Source organism: Felis catus, chromosome C1 (genome assembly GCF_018350175.1).
Source record: "Felis catus isolate Fca126 chromosome C1, F.catus_Fca126_mat1.0, whole genome shotgun sequence".
In the NCBI taxonomy this organism is placed as follows: Eukaryota; Metazoa; Chordata; class Mammalia; order Carnivora; family Felidae; genus Felis; species Felis catus.
Window position 1 is genome coordinate 221,130,459 of NC_058375.1, and position 17,014 is coordinate 221,147,472.

General features: G+C 47.4%; 1 protein-coding gene across 7 annotated transcripts in view; it reads left to right on the forward strand.

The window, feature by feature from the left end:
* SEPTIN2 (septin 2) overlaps positions 1–17,014 on the forward strand; it is a 35,371-nt gene that overhangs the window by 12,102 nt on the left and 6,255 nt on the right. For 5 of the 7 annotated variants that reach the window (XM_019838995.2, XM_045034739.1, XM_045034740.1 and 2 more), the window contains 7 exons: positions 7,894–8,016; positions 8,608–8,731; positions 10,022–10,156; positions 10,336–10,453; positions 14,226–14,327; positions 14,701–14,846; positions 16,202–16,285. In XM_019838995.2, coding sequence (XP_019694554.1) covers positions 7,894–8,016; positions 8,608–8,731; positions 10,022–10,156; positions 10,336–10,453; positions 14,226–14,327; positions 14,701–14,846; positions 16,202–16,285 — 832 coding nt within the window. The remainder of the gene's footprint in view (positions 1–7,893; positions 8,017–8,607; positions 8,732–10,021; positions 10,157–10,335; positions 10,454–14,225; positions 14,328–14,700; positions 14,847–16,201; positions 16,286–17,014) is intronic. The other 2 variants (XM_006935750.4, XM_045034741.1) reach the window with 1 other exon arrangement.

Genomic DNA, 17,014 nt, shown 5'->3' on the forward strand with positions numbered 1-17,014 from the left:
GTTTTTCATTTCTGTCGAACATAGTTTTAAAGCCAAGTTAACAGTGTTTAACATGGAGTAAGATGAATGAGGGCAGCACAGGACGGGAGGGTGCTGAGCTGATGTTACATAAGGGAGGGCTGCTGCGTTAGTGGTGCGTGTTATCAACTCCAGAGCAGCCACTAGGAAAGTCAAACAAGGGTTTGACTCAAAGCCAATAGTTTTGCTAAAATAGAATAGAGAACCCTGTTCAATCCAGAAAGCAGCAAAGAAACAAGAGATGAGACAAATGGAGAGAGGGCAACACCCTAGCAGAAGGGGCATAGCCGTGACTGGGACAGGAAGTCAGAGGGAGAGAGTATGAGCCTGAAGGACCAGAATGGAAAATCATCATGCAAAGCCCAACCATAAGAAACCCAAAGCAGCTGTATTGATACGAGACAGAGTAGACTTTGTGTCTACTACCTGGATATTCCCAGAGATAAAGAAGTATGTATCCTAATGATGCAAGGATGAGTTCAAAACAACATCATTTTAAACGTATGTGCACCTAGGGGCGCCTGGGTGGCTCAGTCGGTTGAGCGTCTGACTTCGGCTCGGGTCATGATCTCGTGGTCCGTGGGTTCAAGCCCCGTGTCAGGCTCTGTGCTGACAGCTCGAAGCCTGGAGCCTGCTTTGGATTCTGTGTCTCCCTCTCTCTCTGCCCCTCCCCCACTCATGCTCTGTCTCTCTTACTCTCAAAAATGAATAAATGTTAAAAAACAAATTTAAAAAAATAAATGTATGTGCACCTAATGACGGAGCTTCGTAATGCACGATGCAGAATCTGCAAGAGAGAGAAATCTGAAGGTTGATCCAACTGATGTCGAGAGCACTGTGCTGAGAAACCCCACGGTATACATTCTTTTCAAGTGCACGTGGAGGATTCACCATAGATACTCTTGTGAGAATATTTTATTAGGCCAACATTACCCTGTAGTCAATGATGAGAAAGTATAGACAATTCATGAGCGTAGACACAGACATCTCAATAAAATTTTAGCAAGTCCAGCAATACATAAAAATGCTTAATACATTAAGTTCTACTATAATGCAGTATACACGTGTTCCTTAAAAATCACCATGCTGTGGGGCACCTGGGTGGCTCAGCCGGTTGAGCATCCAGCTTTGGCTCAGGTCACGATCTCACAGTTCGTGGGTTCGAGCTCCGCCTCGGGCTCTGTGCTGACAGCTCAGAGCCTGGAGCCTGCTTAGGTCTCTGTGTCTCCCTCTCTGTCTGCTCCTCTCCCCACTCATGCTCTGTCTCTCTCCTTCAAAAATAAATAAAAACATTAAAAAAATATCACTATGCTCTGCAGTAATACACTTGAAGCCATAAGCTTCTGGAGAAAATACAGGCACAAAAGTTGCCTCAGGGACCTATTAGGAAGAAGTGAGGAACATAATAAAAATGGTTTTTACATGTTAAATGGTTTTACACTTGTTAACTGGTTAAAATAATCATACTATACTGAATATGGGCACTATAGCTTGACCAGTCTCTGAAGTTTGTCAAAGTGGGTGTCGGGAAATGGTGGATGGGAAGCTGTGTCAGGAGAGGTGAGTGGGGATGGTCCACGATAACTGTTGAACAGAGGTCACTGGTGCTGAGGGGTGCACATTATTGAAAATGTTCTTTCATGGCTTGATTCTACTGGATACAGTTTTTGACGTTCACCTAGTTTGTCACCAGTGAAATCACACGAGCAGATACAATGCTTGTATTATGTTGAAGTTGTTCCCAAGTATATCAATTGTGTTGGAACACATTCTCACCTTCAAGGCATCTGTTAATGGCAAAGCTGTCTATACATCCTAATGAATGGGGTTTACCTCGGGAGCACATGGATTTTGGGGGGAGGGGCTTTTGTGTTTTTATTTGTTTATTTGTCAAGAGAGCATGGGGGAGCAGGGGAAGAAGCAGAGGGAAAGAGTGAGAGAATCTCCACGACCTTGAGATCACTACCTGAGGCAAAATCAAGAGGCCAAAATCAAGTGACTCTTAACCAACTGAGCCACCCGGGCGCCACCCCTTGGGAGTGCATGATTTAACATTAGAAAATTAATCTGTGTGGTTCTAAAGCGGAAATTTATGCTGTCATCTAAAACATGCAGTCGCAACAATTCAAACTCATTGAAGATTTTAAAACTTTGTAAACTAAAAAAAACAAGGAAGTTTTCTAAAACATTCTTAATTGCAAGTGAAATGATTTGTGTATGTTAAAAATTATAAGGAATCCTAAAACTACTATGTTTAATAAGTAAATTTTATCAAGTTGCAGGTTCTTTTTTTAATGTTTTATTTATTTTTGAGAGAGATAGAGTACAGAATCCAAAGCAGGCTCTAGGCTCTGAGCTGTCAGCACAGAGCCCGACACAGGACTCAAACTCGTGAACCACGAGATCATGGCCTGAGCTGAATTTGGACGCTTAACTGACTGAGCCACCCAGGTGCCTCCACCAACAAATAATTTTAAAATGAACTTGAAAAGACTGTCAAAAACAATGGTAACAAAAAACTTTAATGTATGTTTGTTTATTTTTGAGACAGAGGGAGACAGAGCATGAGCGGGGGAGGGGCAGAGAGAGAGGGAGACACAGAATCGGAAGCAGGCTCCAGGCTCTGAGCTGTCAGCACAGAGCCCGACACGGGGCTCAAACCCACGAACCGTGAGATCATGACCTGAGCTGAAGTCGGACGCTTAACCAACTGAGCCACCCAGGCACCCCAACAAGAAACATTTTAAAAGACAGTACCATGCATAGTAATATAAGAAATGCACCATGCTTAGGCTAACTTAGCGGAATGGGTGCAGGACCTTCACTGACACCGTGGCAGCACTGCTGAGAGAAAGACAAGCTGTGAGACCTGCCAGTGCTCTGGGTGTGACCGTGCACACCGTGCCCGTGACTCTGCCCCTAGAGTGACCCATCGAGTCAGCACATTGCCAGAGTCACACCAGGCTTTTTAAAATAGAAATGAACAATCTGGTTCTAAAGTGTGAATGTAAGTGCAGAGGGCCTAGAACAGACAGAACCATTTAGAGGGCCTATACTATCTGATTTCAAGCCTTCCCAATAGGAACCATGACAGCGTGGTGAGGGTGGAACTCCAGATCAACTGAAAATACCAGCCCAAAGACCCGTGTACACATGATCAACTGATTCATGACAAGGGTGCCAAGGTGACACAAAGGGGGAGAGGTTAGCCATTTACAAACAGCGTTGTACCAAGTGCACGGTCGTGTGGTGGGCAGTGAACGTGAACCTTCCTTCACACCGTACAACACACTTAACTCCAAGTGGGTTGTTGGCTTAACTGTAAAGCTGTAAGAAGTCTAGAAGAAAACGGGCAAGAAAATTTTCATGACTTGGAGTAAGCAGATTGCTTCGGACGTGAATAACACTAATCACAAAATAAATGAAAAGTTGCACTTCGTTAAAAATTCTCTTCAGAAAACAAGAGAAGGTCATAAACTTGAGAAAGCGTTCACAGCACCACGTGCAACGTAGGACTCCTATCCGGAACATAAACCCGAACAGCTCAGAAAGAAGATAGGCTACCCAGTTACAGAAAGGGCCACGAGATTGGGACAGACATTTCATAGGAGATCCTGAATGGCCAGGACCCACGGGATCCCACCACACGCTCACTGGAATGGCTGAAATTTGCAAAAAGTCCGGTAGTCCAAGTGTTGGCGAGAATGTGGACAGACGCACCTCTCCTAGTGGCTAGTGACAGTGTAAAGTGATAACCACTTTGGAAACAGTTCAGTGCTTTCTTAGCTGTTACTCCCTGTGTAACGAGACCGTCCGCTCTTAGGCAGATACACAGGAGAAATGATAGCATGACCACAGAGCCTGCGCCTGGATGTTCACAGCTGCTCTCCCTGCAGTGGCCCAAACTGGATGTGACACAGGTGTACCCAGCAAGAGGGTGATCAACATGTCATGATGTGTCCACATGAGAAAAGGAAACGGACTGCTGATGGATGACGTGACGTGGATGAACCTCCAGAGCTAATTGTGCTGAGCCAAAATAGCCAGATAAAAGAAGGCATGTTGTATGATCCCATGTTTGTGAAGTTCTAGAATAATCAAAACCAGTCTGTAGAGACAGAAAGCAGACTGGTGTATGCATATAATGACACGAGAGGGGTAGAGCTGACTCTGACTTAGGCAAAGGAGCTCTCATGGTATGGAGATCCTTTCTATCTTGAGTTTATTTATCTGAGTGTGTACTTGGTCAGACTAATCCGTCAGTACAGTTCAAATGAGTGCACTTAACTGTTGAACTGAGGTGTATGTGAGTTACACCTCAGTAAAGTGGGTTTCAAATAAAGCAAGTAGTAAGGGAATTAAAGGTGAGACGGGTAGTGAATAACACCTAGAAACTTAACCACGAGAACCCTCAACTTTTAAATTGTACCTGTTAGAAGCACAAGAAAAATGATACACAGGTATCCCCTGCTTTCTGAAAGTTCCTGGCGTGCCACTTTTATGAAAGGCCTGTAGTAGTGCCTGTTTTCAATAATAAGAGACCAGCAAGAGCTCGGCATCGGTTTTGCAGCAAGCCGTTGCAGAGGCAGCACGCCCGCAGAGCCTCCTCGCGAAGCGTTTCCGTGTCCAGCTGCCAGAGCTGTCTGAGAGCATCTGGACTTTATCTCGACTGATTTTGTGCACCTGTTATGATGTGTTCTAAGGTATCAGAAAGGCTGAGAGGTGATTTTTTTTTTTTTTTTTAAGCTAGGAGCGTCAAAAAATGTTTCCATCTAAGTGAGTGGTATAATGCTTTTTTGCTTTCTACCATTTGGGCTTAGGAACAGTCTACTTTCGGGTAGAGGGAGAACCTGTATCAGGAAAAGGCCAGTGCACCCACCTTCTAAGTCAGACGCTATTGAAAAAGGTGTTTTCAGAATTGCAGATAACATCTAAGGGAATAAGATTTCATAAAAAGATCATATATGCAAGTGAAAAACTACAAATGTTTGGGCAGCAATCTGGAAGAAACTTAAAAATCACAAGTAAGTTCTTTAAAGACATCACAGATCAAAGCCCAGTGGCAAGTTGCTCGTGAGGGAACGTGGTGCCTGTGCTGCTGAAGTCTGGCCAAATGGTGATAGTTGGTGATAGTTCATATCAAGTTTCCAGCCTCCCCACGAGTATTGGGGGTGGTGGGTCTGTTCACAAGAAAAGCAAAATTAAAAATAGAAAGCCTATTGTCAAATATATATATTACCTGGTAGAAAGTCCGGAGAATGGATAGTGTGACCAAATTCACAAGAGGGTTACAGAATGAACACTTCCGAAGACTTCAGAACTAAGCTAAGAGAACGAATCCTTGTAGGTTCACGCGTCCTGAAAATGCACACTTGTGTCCTGGTGGACTCGTTCATGAGGGCACATGCATCTGGGACCTTGGCCACTCTGAGCCGGGCCTGCTTGCGCATCCTTACCCCGTGAAATGGCTTGGCTCTGGGCAAAAAAGGGATCACTTAGAGTGCTGCCCTTCGCGGCCCTCCCAGGTGGCCCTGGCTGCAGGGTGTTTGAGAAAGCAAGCGCTTTCTTGTGTTGGTTAAAATTGAAAAGTAAATGTGAGGAGGACACCCTCCACCCAGGTTAGGAGCTTTTTTGTTTCCTAGCATTCCTGGCTTGGCCTAAGTTTTGTGGGGGGATGGGAGGGTTCGCCTAGGTTTTAATTGGAAGCTTCTGGGATCTCTGGGACCCTGAGCCTGATGGGATTTCAGGATGCTGTAAACCCAAGCTCCCTTTCCTCCTGTGCATATTCTTCGTGTGGTGGCGCCCCCTTGTGCCTGGTGCTGTGTATCTCGATTGGTGAGAACGTAAGCCGTTTTGTAAACCCCGAGTACCTCCCATCCCAGTCAGCTTCTGCTGTCGTCACTGGTGCAGGACAACTACATAGGGTTGCTCAGCCCCGTGCATTTTATGCTGTGAGATACGCATTCCAGGGCCTCTTGAGCTCTTGTGTCTCCCATGTATAGGCGCCTGAGAAACGCCCCTGGGACAGAGATACTGGTGAACGAGAAATCACAAAGCTAGCCACTCCCAGAGATTCGGCCCAACAGCAGCATCATGTTCTGAGTTTATGAGTTAATTACTTGTAGGTGCTGCCTGAAAGCCATTCCAAGGGAACATGCTTCCACCCTTAAAGTGAAGATTTGTAATTCAGAATCAGACATTGGAATGTTGCAACTGCTTTTTTTTTTTTCTTTTAAAGAAGGTGTCTCTACTCAAACACCTCTGCTGAGATGTCTTCTGAGCCCCATTCCCTTTCAGCTTCATTACCCACAGCTGTCACCACTTCACTGGTGGCAAAGTAACCTTGCTCGTTTGTCGTCTCCCCCACTGGACTGCCAGTCTGCACGGGAGCAGGAATTTAGCTGTCCAGCACATGGAGCTGTGCCAGGCACACAAAAAGACTGAGCAGTCACTTACTAGCAAGACCTCTTCGTTTTGTGATAAAGACGTAAACTGCTGGGCAGTTTGTTAAAAGGATAATTTGGTGGCATATTTTTATGCTCTTTTATTTGGACATGTTCAGCGTGTAATTCTGGTTTTGTCCTCTTGGTGGTCCTTTCCACGTATGAAAATCGCCATCCAATTAAAGCGCAGTCCTGATTTTATATGTCTACTCATTTCAAATTTACTCTTGTACTTCATTTTACCGGAAATAATTTTCAAAACAGATGTGTGCTCCTTCCACGTGCTGCGCAGGACTTAGAGGGAGGTTCAGACCAAGATGCCCAGGAGATAGTCAGGCACCGAGTTCGGAAGCACTTCTCCACGCGGAATGTAGCCTTAGCTGATAACAGCTACAGTGAAATGATGGCATCTGTGCATGCTTCCTTAAGATGTAATATTTCATTTTGTGGGGGGGGTGGGGAACGCCTGGGTAGCTCAGTAGATTAAGCTCTGACTCGATTTCGGTTCAGGTCGTGATCTCACGGATGATCAGATCGAGCCCCGTGTTGAGCTCTGTGCAAATAGCACAGAGCCTGTTTGGGATTCTCTCTCCCTCTCTCTATGAATGACCCTTCCCTGCTCGCACTCTCTTTCTCTCAAAAAAATAGTAAACATTTCTAAAAGATATTTCATTTGTGGTGTTTTGCATCCTTGAAGTTAAGTTGCAGGTGCCCAGAATACAAACGTTACTTAACTCAAGAGTGTTCAGAATTCAGGTATTACGGTAGTTGAAGAGCATTATTAACTCATTATATATTCGAATGAGTATGTGTTTCTCTTAATTGGTCATGTCACACTCAACAATGTTGCGTGGGCGGGCTGTCTGACCTGAGGCAGCTGCCGGGCCAGTGTTGGGGCACGGAATGTATGTAAAGCAGGAAAGGGAGGAGGTGGCCTACCCCTGCCTTGGCGACAGGAGGAAGAAATGCAGACTGCGACACAGCCTTGGGCGTGTGTTCTGGTTCAGGTTCCCACAGCTTGGCGAGCCATAGTGCACTTGACATTGGTAGATCAGTTTCCTGAAAATTGGGAACTTTAATAATTACCAAAACTCATTACTGAAAACCTTTGCATTCTATTTATCAAAAAATAAAGACCCACCTCTAAAAGTCCGTCGTATACATTTGTGAAGAACTAAGGGTATGTTTCTGATCTCACCATGTGGGAATTCTGGAGACTCAGAGACCTTGATTCCAATCAAGGCCCTGCTCTGGACAGCTCTCTGAGCAAACACTACTTAGTAACCTTCGAGCACCCGTTTCCCCATCAATGAAGTGGGGAGAGTCGTACCAGATTGGTAGTGGTCGCATGGAGTGCAGAGAATGGGGTTTGTGAGGGCTTAACCTAGTGCCAGCCTGCACGTAAACTCAGGAGATGAACCGTGTCTTACAGGTCAAGTCATGACAATGTTTTCATTCTCATCTAAAGGTGAATCGGGTCTAGGAAAATCGACTCTCATAAACAGCCTGTTCCTGACCGATCTCTACCCAGAAAGAATCATACCTGGAGCCGCAGGTACAGAAGCCCCCGCAGGACTGTTAAGTGTCGTGCTACACGAGAGCTGCTGAGAGCACATAATTGGTGTTTTTGCCTCAGCTTGAAACACAAGGACAAGCGTTCTTTCGGTCGGGAAAGGTGCTGACCTGCAGCCCTTGAGTCTTGGTTGTAGACTCGGCATTTGTCCACGGGTCCATCGTCTCCGAGTTTGTTTTCCTTTATGGTAAAGTAGAAGGAATAGTTTCTCCCTGTATTCTGTGTTTGACGGGAGGGCCAGGGGACGGTGTTTCCTCATGTGAGAGTTCTGTAAGTGGCTGACTGCCACAGGTGTAGGCATCTGCCTGCGCCTGCTGTGTGAGCAAAGGTCATAATTTTCAGTGTTGGCATTTTAACTTTTCCGAGCTGCCGTTTCATCTTCGCTTCCAGGTCTCCCTCGCCAACTTGGGGGTTATTTTTACACAGTTCTTGTGTTAGCTCGGAAAACCTTCCTCTAGGAAAGGTAGTGAGGTTCGTTTGTATCTTAATAAGAAGGTAACAGGTCGTTTCTCCTGTTGTGAACTGGGTCGGTTTTTAGATACATCCTCTCATTAAGTTTGTTTCTTTTTTTAGAGAAAATTGAAAGAACTGTCCAGATCGAGGCTTCGACCGTGGAGATTGAAGAGCGAGGGGTCAAGCTGCGCCTGACAGTGGTGGACACACCCGGCTACGGGGACGCCATCAACTGCAGGGATTGGTACGCTCCTCGGGGACACGGGGTCCTGGAGGTGCTATGGTTACTCTAACGTATTCAGGTTTCATAGCGTTAATGAGTGATGACTAGGCTTGAGGTAGCTGTGTATAATAATACAGTGAAACAGTTTACAAGTGTGCCGATTATAACATTTGAAGGGAGGAATTTCAGAGAGAAGGAGTATTTTTTCTGGAAGAGCCAACCATCCATCTAATGCTAGTGTAAACGAAACTCCTTGATCTGAATCAACCCTGGCCAGTGGGGAAGACTGTGGTCTAGCCCTTTCCCTTAGCGACTCGGTCCTTGACATCATGAGCAAAACTAAGGAAAGCTACAAGCAGAAGAGCAGTCTGTCCCTGCGCTGCGCAGAGAGCACCACGTTCGTGGTAGAAACTGCAATTTCTTACGTCATCAATGGACAGCATCAACTTGCCAGCGTCTGATGAGGGAAGGGAAGGAAGGGGAAGGGTCTCCCGTCTCCTTTCTTTGGGAGTCGCTCCCTTCTCTCCCTGCTCTTTGGTTCACACTTTCACACGCCTGTCCCCACCGTGTGTTCTGCTGCTGCCCCTCTGCCCTCTGCACAGTTACAGTCCTCGCGAGAGCTGGCGGCCCTCTGTCCACTCAGTCACCTCAGGTGCTTTCATTCACTTTGTGTGTTTGTTTTAAATGTTTATTGAGAGGGTGCGCATACATGCACGCCGGTAGGGGAGGGGCAGAGAGAAAGGGAGAGCGAGAATCCCAAGCAGGCTCCTCGATGTCAGCACAGAGCCCGACACGGGGTTCAGTCTCATGAACTGTGAGGTCATGACCTGAGCCAAGGTCAGGAGTTGGACTCTTGGGGTGCCTAGGTAGTTCAGTCTGTTAGATGTCCAGTTCTTGATTTCGGCTCGGGCCAGACTCCCAATGGAGCCTGCTTGGGATTCTCTCTCTCCTCTCTTTGCCACTCCCCACCTCCCATTGGGGTGTGCATGTGTGCTTTCTCTCTCTCTCAAAATAAACATTAAAAAAAAAACAACCGGATGCTTAACTGAGCCACCCAGGCACCCACCTCGGGTGCTTTTACTTATTCCCTTTGGGCCTTTAAGCCCCCTGTGGTTGGGGGAGATTACGCTTGGCACACTTTCCAAAAACATCCATCTTGCCAAACGTAGGAGTGAGTTTTCCGTCCCCATCTTATAAGTGATTGTCAAATTGTATTTGGTGTGGAGGCAGGGGACAGAAAAAGCCTGCGTCTTTGAAGTTTGGGACTGCCTGCCTTTGGAATCCGATGGTCAGTGTTTGTGTTTCTCACAGTTTTAAGACCATCATCGCCTACATTGATGAGCAGTTCGAACGGTACCTGCATGACGAGAGCGGCTTGAACAGGCGGCACATCGTTGACAACAGGGTGCACTGCTGCTTTTACTTCATCTCCCCTTTCGGCCACGGGTATGTGGGCCACTGGCCGCAGAAGCCAAGTGTGCTAGAGTCTCGTCTTTACTCTGTGGGCTGATCGTTGCCCCCAATTGCACGTTTTAATACAAGAATTGAGATAATTTTGAGAGAACAAAAATGGGTGATCTCCCTGCTCTTCCCCTAAATTCGTGGCACCGTCTCACTCCTCGCAGACTGAAGCCCTTAGATGTTGCATTTATGAAGGCGATACACAACAAGGTGAACATCGTGCCTGTCATTGCCAAGGCCGACACCCTCACACTGAAGGAGCGGGAGCGCTTGAAGAAAAGGGTGAGTGTATTTTACTCAGGGTAGCCGAAGGCCAGGTGCCTCGGAAAGAGAGTGGAGGGGTGTCCTGAGATGTGGGGGAGCAGGTAGGGAGGCTGGTGGTTTTTTGAAAAACACCTAACAGTTGTAGATTTTTAGTATTTTGACAAAGATGTCAAGTTCTTATTCTTTGTAATTCACCTTAGATGAAAATACTGTCCATGAGTAGAAGGGACGCCATGTGTTACGAGAGTGGAATGAGTATGGAAGTGTGATCATCTCTGTGAAGTTTTGTTATTTTATCTAAACGTTTTATTGCAGTCAATTCATTTAGGAATGTATTTCAGTTGTAATCGTTTGGTACCATAAACATTTCAAGGGCTTGTGTTTTGGCCATTTAGAGGTTGCCTTGAACTTGTCCATCTTCCAGCCTGTGTGACTCTCACCGCCCAGCAGCCCTATGCGGGTCATTGGTCTCTGGTGTGTCTTTGTTGATTCTTTCGTATATATTTTTTAATTACTTGTCTTTTTATTCAAATGCGCATTAAGAAAGTCCAAGTTTACGAGCGCCCGGGTGGCTTGGTTAAGCCTCCAACTTTAGCTCAGGTCATGATCTCACTGTTCATGGGTTCAAGCCCCAAGGTAGGCCCTGTGCTGACGGCTCTGAGCCTGCAGCCTGCTTCAGATTCTGTCTCCCTCTCTCTCTGCCCCTCCCACCTTGTGCTCCGTCTCTCTCTCTCTCTCTCTGTCTCTCTCTCTCTCTCTCTCTGAAAAATACACATTTACAAAAGTTTCAATTGCTAAAAGAAAGTCCAAGTTCATATGCTAAATTCTATAAATAAAAGTTCTCTGAATTATCCATAAAAGCAGTTGTTGTTTACAGTGACATACCTATTTTTCCAGAACATAGTTTACCTATGTTTTTGTTTTTACAGAATGGGATCATCGCGTACATATTATTCTGCCGTTTTCACTTTCTAAGAATACCCAGCACACACAGAAAACACTCCCCCGCATCCTTACTCAGCTTAGAGCAACACACACACACACACACACACACACACACACACACACTCAGGAGCATTCCCGGCACAAACTCTCTCTTCACTCCTCTATTCCTGGCGTCAGGGATCTTTGCTTAGCTCACTTGTGTGTTCCAAAAGTTTAGAACAGTACCTGGCACATTGTAGGCACCTGTCTGTCTTCTGACAATTGTAGAAGTCAGATACATTCTTGGAAAGGAAATCGATTGGCTTTTAAAGTTACAAAAGATAGCTGAATTTCCTTCAAAACAAATGTGTAACGACTCACATTCTCAAAGCAGCATGTGCGCATGCTCCACCCCTGCTAGAACTGTCCTAGATCCGGCACCAGGTTTTCTAAAGTGTCTCCCATCTGAGAAATGGGAAGCGGTGTCTAGTTTCCGCGAGTGTTTTCCACAAGTGTCTGGTTGCTGATGCGAGTGAGTATGTATCCTGGTGCCTGATGCCTGTTAGTGTGCTCTCTGAGGTTTTTAGAGCCCGTGTTGCGTTTTTATTGCCTTTTTATTAATTAACGGATATTCTTGTGTTTTTGGACCTAGTCTGATTTTTGTGTTTTCACATTTTTCTTGATGTCTTCTGTCATGGCAGAATTCTTCAATTGTATGGACTGTGTCAGCCTTTTCCTTCATTGTCTCAGTGCCTGCCAGCCTTTTAGGAAATATCCAGGCCTTTGGAAGAGCCCCTGAAAGCTTAGGCATGCTTTTGCTTGACAGTATGTGTTTTAGTAATGCCCACTTAAGGAAATGCCACCTTTTATAATAGGCGTGTTACATTGGATTTCAGAGAGGTGGGGGAACCAGGGTCAGGGTTAGAATGTTTTGTACACCCATCTCTAATCCTGGGCCCAGAACTCTTAGGGCTTGATTTCCAAGTCTGAAATGAATTGAAATCCTTTTTTGCTCTTTTCTCTTTCATCTTGGGCCTTCGTAATCCCGTCTCTTTATCTGGTTTCTTCCCTGTGCCTCCTGCTGTACTCCCGCTCCCTCATCTAAAAGAGCCTCTGGCAGATCTGCTTTAGTCCTACCCTTCCTTCTTCTCTAACTGGCTCCACTTCATCCAGCAGCAGGTCTCCTGTCTAGGGTCTGGCTGCAGACCCTCCACCAGCCTTGGGCCTCCCCAGTGGGTTGGCCGCGCTCTCGGGAGACTGGGTCTTTCTGCCTGCTTTACCACCTATCTTCCAAGCCACGAATGTCAGCATTGCTTAGTATCGTTTAGATCGTGTCATCTCCTGTGGCTTCTGCTTTTCCTTTCAGAGAATCTTTTTCACACGAACTATGTGTGTAAACGGGAGATAGCCGCGCCACCCCCCCGCCATCCCGGTCCTGAGCTGGTTACCCAGCTTCCCTGGCTCCACCTGCACCCCCATCTTTGGTGTGGCTGCCCAGACAGGGAAATGTGTGACTGCCTTTGATTCATCACTTTCTTCCTCTTTTCCGGTTGGAAATCGCCCATTGACTGCATTTTGTCAACTCGGTTCTCGTCCTTGTCTCGTAAGCCTTGTCCTGATGGGGCAGCAGGGATGGATGATGGGCAGGAAAGAGGAACAGATGGAGGAGGTTCTTGCTCACTGCTGGGCTTCTCCCACCAGTGAGATGGTTCCTCTGCTTCCTCTAGGAGGGAGGGCTCTGAAAGCACAGATGGTCCAGTTGGAAGGGGAAGGATGTTGGGAGTAGGGAGAAAGACCTCTTTGCGAGGCCTGAATTAGTGCAGACAACGCGTTAAGTCCCACGATCTTTGATCCTTTAATCGTAAAGGCCCCAGAGTTCCCGTTAAGAACCACCAATGCCACAGCAGGGTTCAAAGCAGGGATATTTCTGCCCACTCGGCGGAGGCGAAGCTCCAGCCTGCCCGTATCTGCCGGCGCTCCCTGCGCAGAAGGCGCTTGGGGGCTGGGCGCGAGCTGGCCAGCGGGTGCGCAGCTGCTTCCTTCATCTCCAGCCCAGGTTTTCGTGCCCTCTGGGCCACTCTCCCGCTTGCTCAATTGGTTGGAGTGTGTGGTTCTATGGCTGCCACTTTTTGCCTCTTGAAGAAAACCCGGAACCCAGCTTGGCTTCCGGGGAACTCTCCACTTGGTAACTCCAGTTATTCTTCTGTCTTCCCCAACCTGGAAGCTGACTTCCTGGCCACCCTGGGTTTCGTGGTCCCTAGAGGCCCCTCCCTCCCTCCAGCCCTCACACCTGCCGACTCCTCGGGCAATGCTTGTGGCTCTTCTGGGGCCTGCGGCGTCTGGGTGTGCCACTCCCTGGGTACGTGTCATTCCTGAAGCTGGTTGTAGTGTGTTTCCTGTTAGCTGCCGTGCTGGAGTGATTGTCTGCCTGCTGCTCTGTGCCCTGAGAGCAGCGGCACGCTGTTATTGTCATCCCTGGGCAGAGGGGGTCCCCTCAACATGCAAGCACAAGGCCTTTCTTAACAGGAAATCGCTTGTCAGTCAGTGATCAGCTTGATTCTGTGTTGGCATTTGGATAGTTCTGTTTATTGGGGGGTTTGGGGGGTTTATCTGGTTTGGTTGGTTGGTTTTTTTGAGAGAGAGGAGAGAACATGAGCAGGGGAAGGGCAAGAGTGGGAGAGAGATTCTCAAGTGGGTTCCGTGCTGTCAGCACAGAGCCCAATATGGGGCTCAGTCCCACGAACCAGGATCATAACCTGAGCTGAAATCCACACTTAACCAACTAAGCCCCCCAGGTGCCCCAGGCACCCCTGTCTTTAATGTGAGTTGTTTGGTAAAATTGCTCCTGTCTTTGTCATTTTTCCAGATTCTGGATGAAATTGAGGAACATAATATCAAAATCTATCACTTACCCGATGCAGAATCTGATGAAGATGAGGATTTTAAAGAGCAGACTAGACTTCTCAAGGTAAGAACACCTCTCCGGGTGCCCAACACGAGTCACTCCTGCTCTGTCATGAGCACCCTGGAAGGAGTTGGCAAAGGGCCACATCCAGGATGGCTGACCTTTGAGAGATTCATAGTGTTTTGCTTTAAATATATTTTGATACAGCTGCCACCTGAGGTTTAGAAATCTTATTGCGGGTTTAATATGTTTCCATCTAATTTGTCCCGTGTGGAAAACACCTGTCCTTCTGAGTAAGATGTCCTACACCGTTAGCTCTCCGAGGAGATCTTGCAGTAAGCCACAGCGTGCTCCGTCTGTGCCCGTGTTCGTGTGCTCACGGCGAGAATTGGGCTTCCCGGTGGGGCCCCGGTCTACCTCATATGTCTCTCTCTAGGCCAGTATCCCATTCTCCGTGGTCGGGTCCAATCAGTTGATTGAAGCCAAGGGCAAGAAGGTCAGAGGCCGTCTCTACCCGTGGGGCGTTGTGGAGGTGGAGAACCCGGAGCACAATGACTTTCTGAAGCTGCGGACGATGCTCATGTAAGACACCCGTGCGTTCCCGTTGGCAGTGCCTATAGCAGGAAGCAGAGCTTTTTGACCACAGGGTGTGCGTGTGGCCTCGCAGACAGCTGCCGGCGCCACAGGTATTAGGTGGTGGGGCCGCTGCACCTGTTATGGAAGGCCCTCACCGGGAGCTCTCTGTGGTTCTACAGAACCAACCTCTCCCACTCGAGGCCTGTGGCTTAGCACCCTCTCCTTTCTCATCAGCCAGCTCTCTTGACGCTGAAAGCAGACTGGTCCTAAACTGCGGCCTGGCCACGCCCGAACACCTGCTCTGGGCACAAAGGCTCAGGCGCTGCAGGATGGCAGGCAGCCTCCCTTCCCGCCCTGGGGCCACCGGGAGGGTCCTCAGTGCGCTCTCAGCACCTCCCACAGGCCTGGCTACAGCAGCACACGTTTTCCCTCTAAGAAGTAGAGTTCGCATTTAGTGACATACATGCACATGCTATTGCTCTTGAATCAGGCTGAAAGGAAGAGTGTTCCTAAAATCTAGAATCTCTTTAATTAGAAGAATTCAAAGAACAGATGAGGTACATTTTGAGTAACTAAAAATTGATGTACATGCTCATCGACGTGTGTCTTGGTTGAGCAATTTTTAATAAACAGAAAAAGCACCAAAACTAGAATTAGAACGACGCCACAAGCTTTCTCAGGCATCATTTAGGTCACTCAGGATGGGTCCTTGTGGTCATGCTGCTGTTTGCTGGCAGCTTCCTGCGTGCTTCTTAGAGTGACGGAGAGCCCGCCACCCTCTGCTGTCACTGGTCCCCTTCTCTAGACTCTAAGCAGCAGACAAGAATGCCTCATTGTTACTCGTTCCTGGCAGTTTATGTATTTGAAAGAGCCGAGCCAAAAAAATGATGAGTGTTTTCTGAGATGATTAGAAGATGCAAAGTGCTATCTCTAGTTTTTCCAAAATATTAATGCTTTGTTTTACGGTCTTGCTGATAGCTCACACTGACCAACTCTTTAAGCTTGAGAAGTCAGGAATAGTCGAAAGAGAGAAAACAAAAAGTACGTTGTGTTTCAGACATTGTTTACCTAAAAGGGTCTGCTAAAATCTCTGCCTCTGTACACCGGTGACAGTCTCATGCAGAGGTGGGCAGTGCCTGGGGGAGGCATCCCACGGAAGGGCCTCTGTACCTGACCCTGTGCTGTGTGCTTGTGCGCCCTTGCTCGTGGTAGGGAGGAGAGAGAGGCCTCTGTAGCTTCCTTCCTGTATCCAAAGCTCCAGCAACTTCATGTACGATTTAGAAGTAGCAAGTGGGGTTTTAGTTTTTCCGTGCAGATGGCTCCGCACTCAGCCAGCCTTGCTGTGCCCTTTTCTCCTCCAGCACCCACATGCAGGATCTCCAGGAGGTGACCCAGGACCTGCATTATGAAAACTTCCGTTCCGAGAGGCTCAAAAGAGGTGGCAGGTTGTTACCCCCAATTTATACTGTCCTTCTGCCCACACTGCATCACAGAGTCCCACTGGCCCCCCTTCCACCTGTCCTACTCTGTCTTCCTGACTCTAAGCAACATGATTTGGTTTCCTACTCAGAAGCTCTTTCCAGGTACCTGTTGCTCATGTCACTGTGTCGTGCTTTGTTTAATCTGTCCAAGGTAGCTTTAATCATCTGCATGCAAAGAACAGCTTTAGGTGGAAAGGCCAGCGACTGGTCTCAAGAACATCACTCTGTCAGTGAGGACAGACTTCACGTGATGTTACGAAGCTCAGCTCCCCAGGTGGGGTGAGCAGCAGCCCGGCTCCTCAGTGACACAGGCGGCTGCCCTCACCTTTCCTGTTTCACCATCGTAGTGGGTTTTTACTCAAGATCTGTGTGTTGTGACCTGATTTGTGTCTGGTCACATCACATCTCTGCCCAGTTTAGCTATCAAGGTAGTGACCTTCATCACTTACAAAAAGAGTTTTCTGTACAGTAGTTGCTCCCACATACCTGAGCCACAGGAGCACGTTCCACTGCCCCCAGCAGATGCCTGGCCGCAGATGGTGCCAAATATTCTACCCATGCACCTGTTTCCTATATGTACGTGTCTGCGATAAAGTTTAATCTATAAATCGGATGCAGTGAGGGAGTAACAACAACAGTAATACGGTGCCACAGTTACAGCCACGTACTCCAATCAGAGTACACGAACGAGCT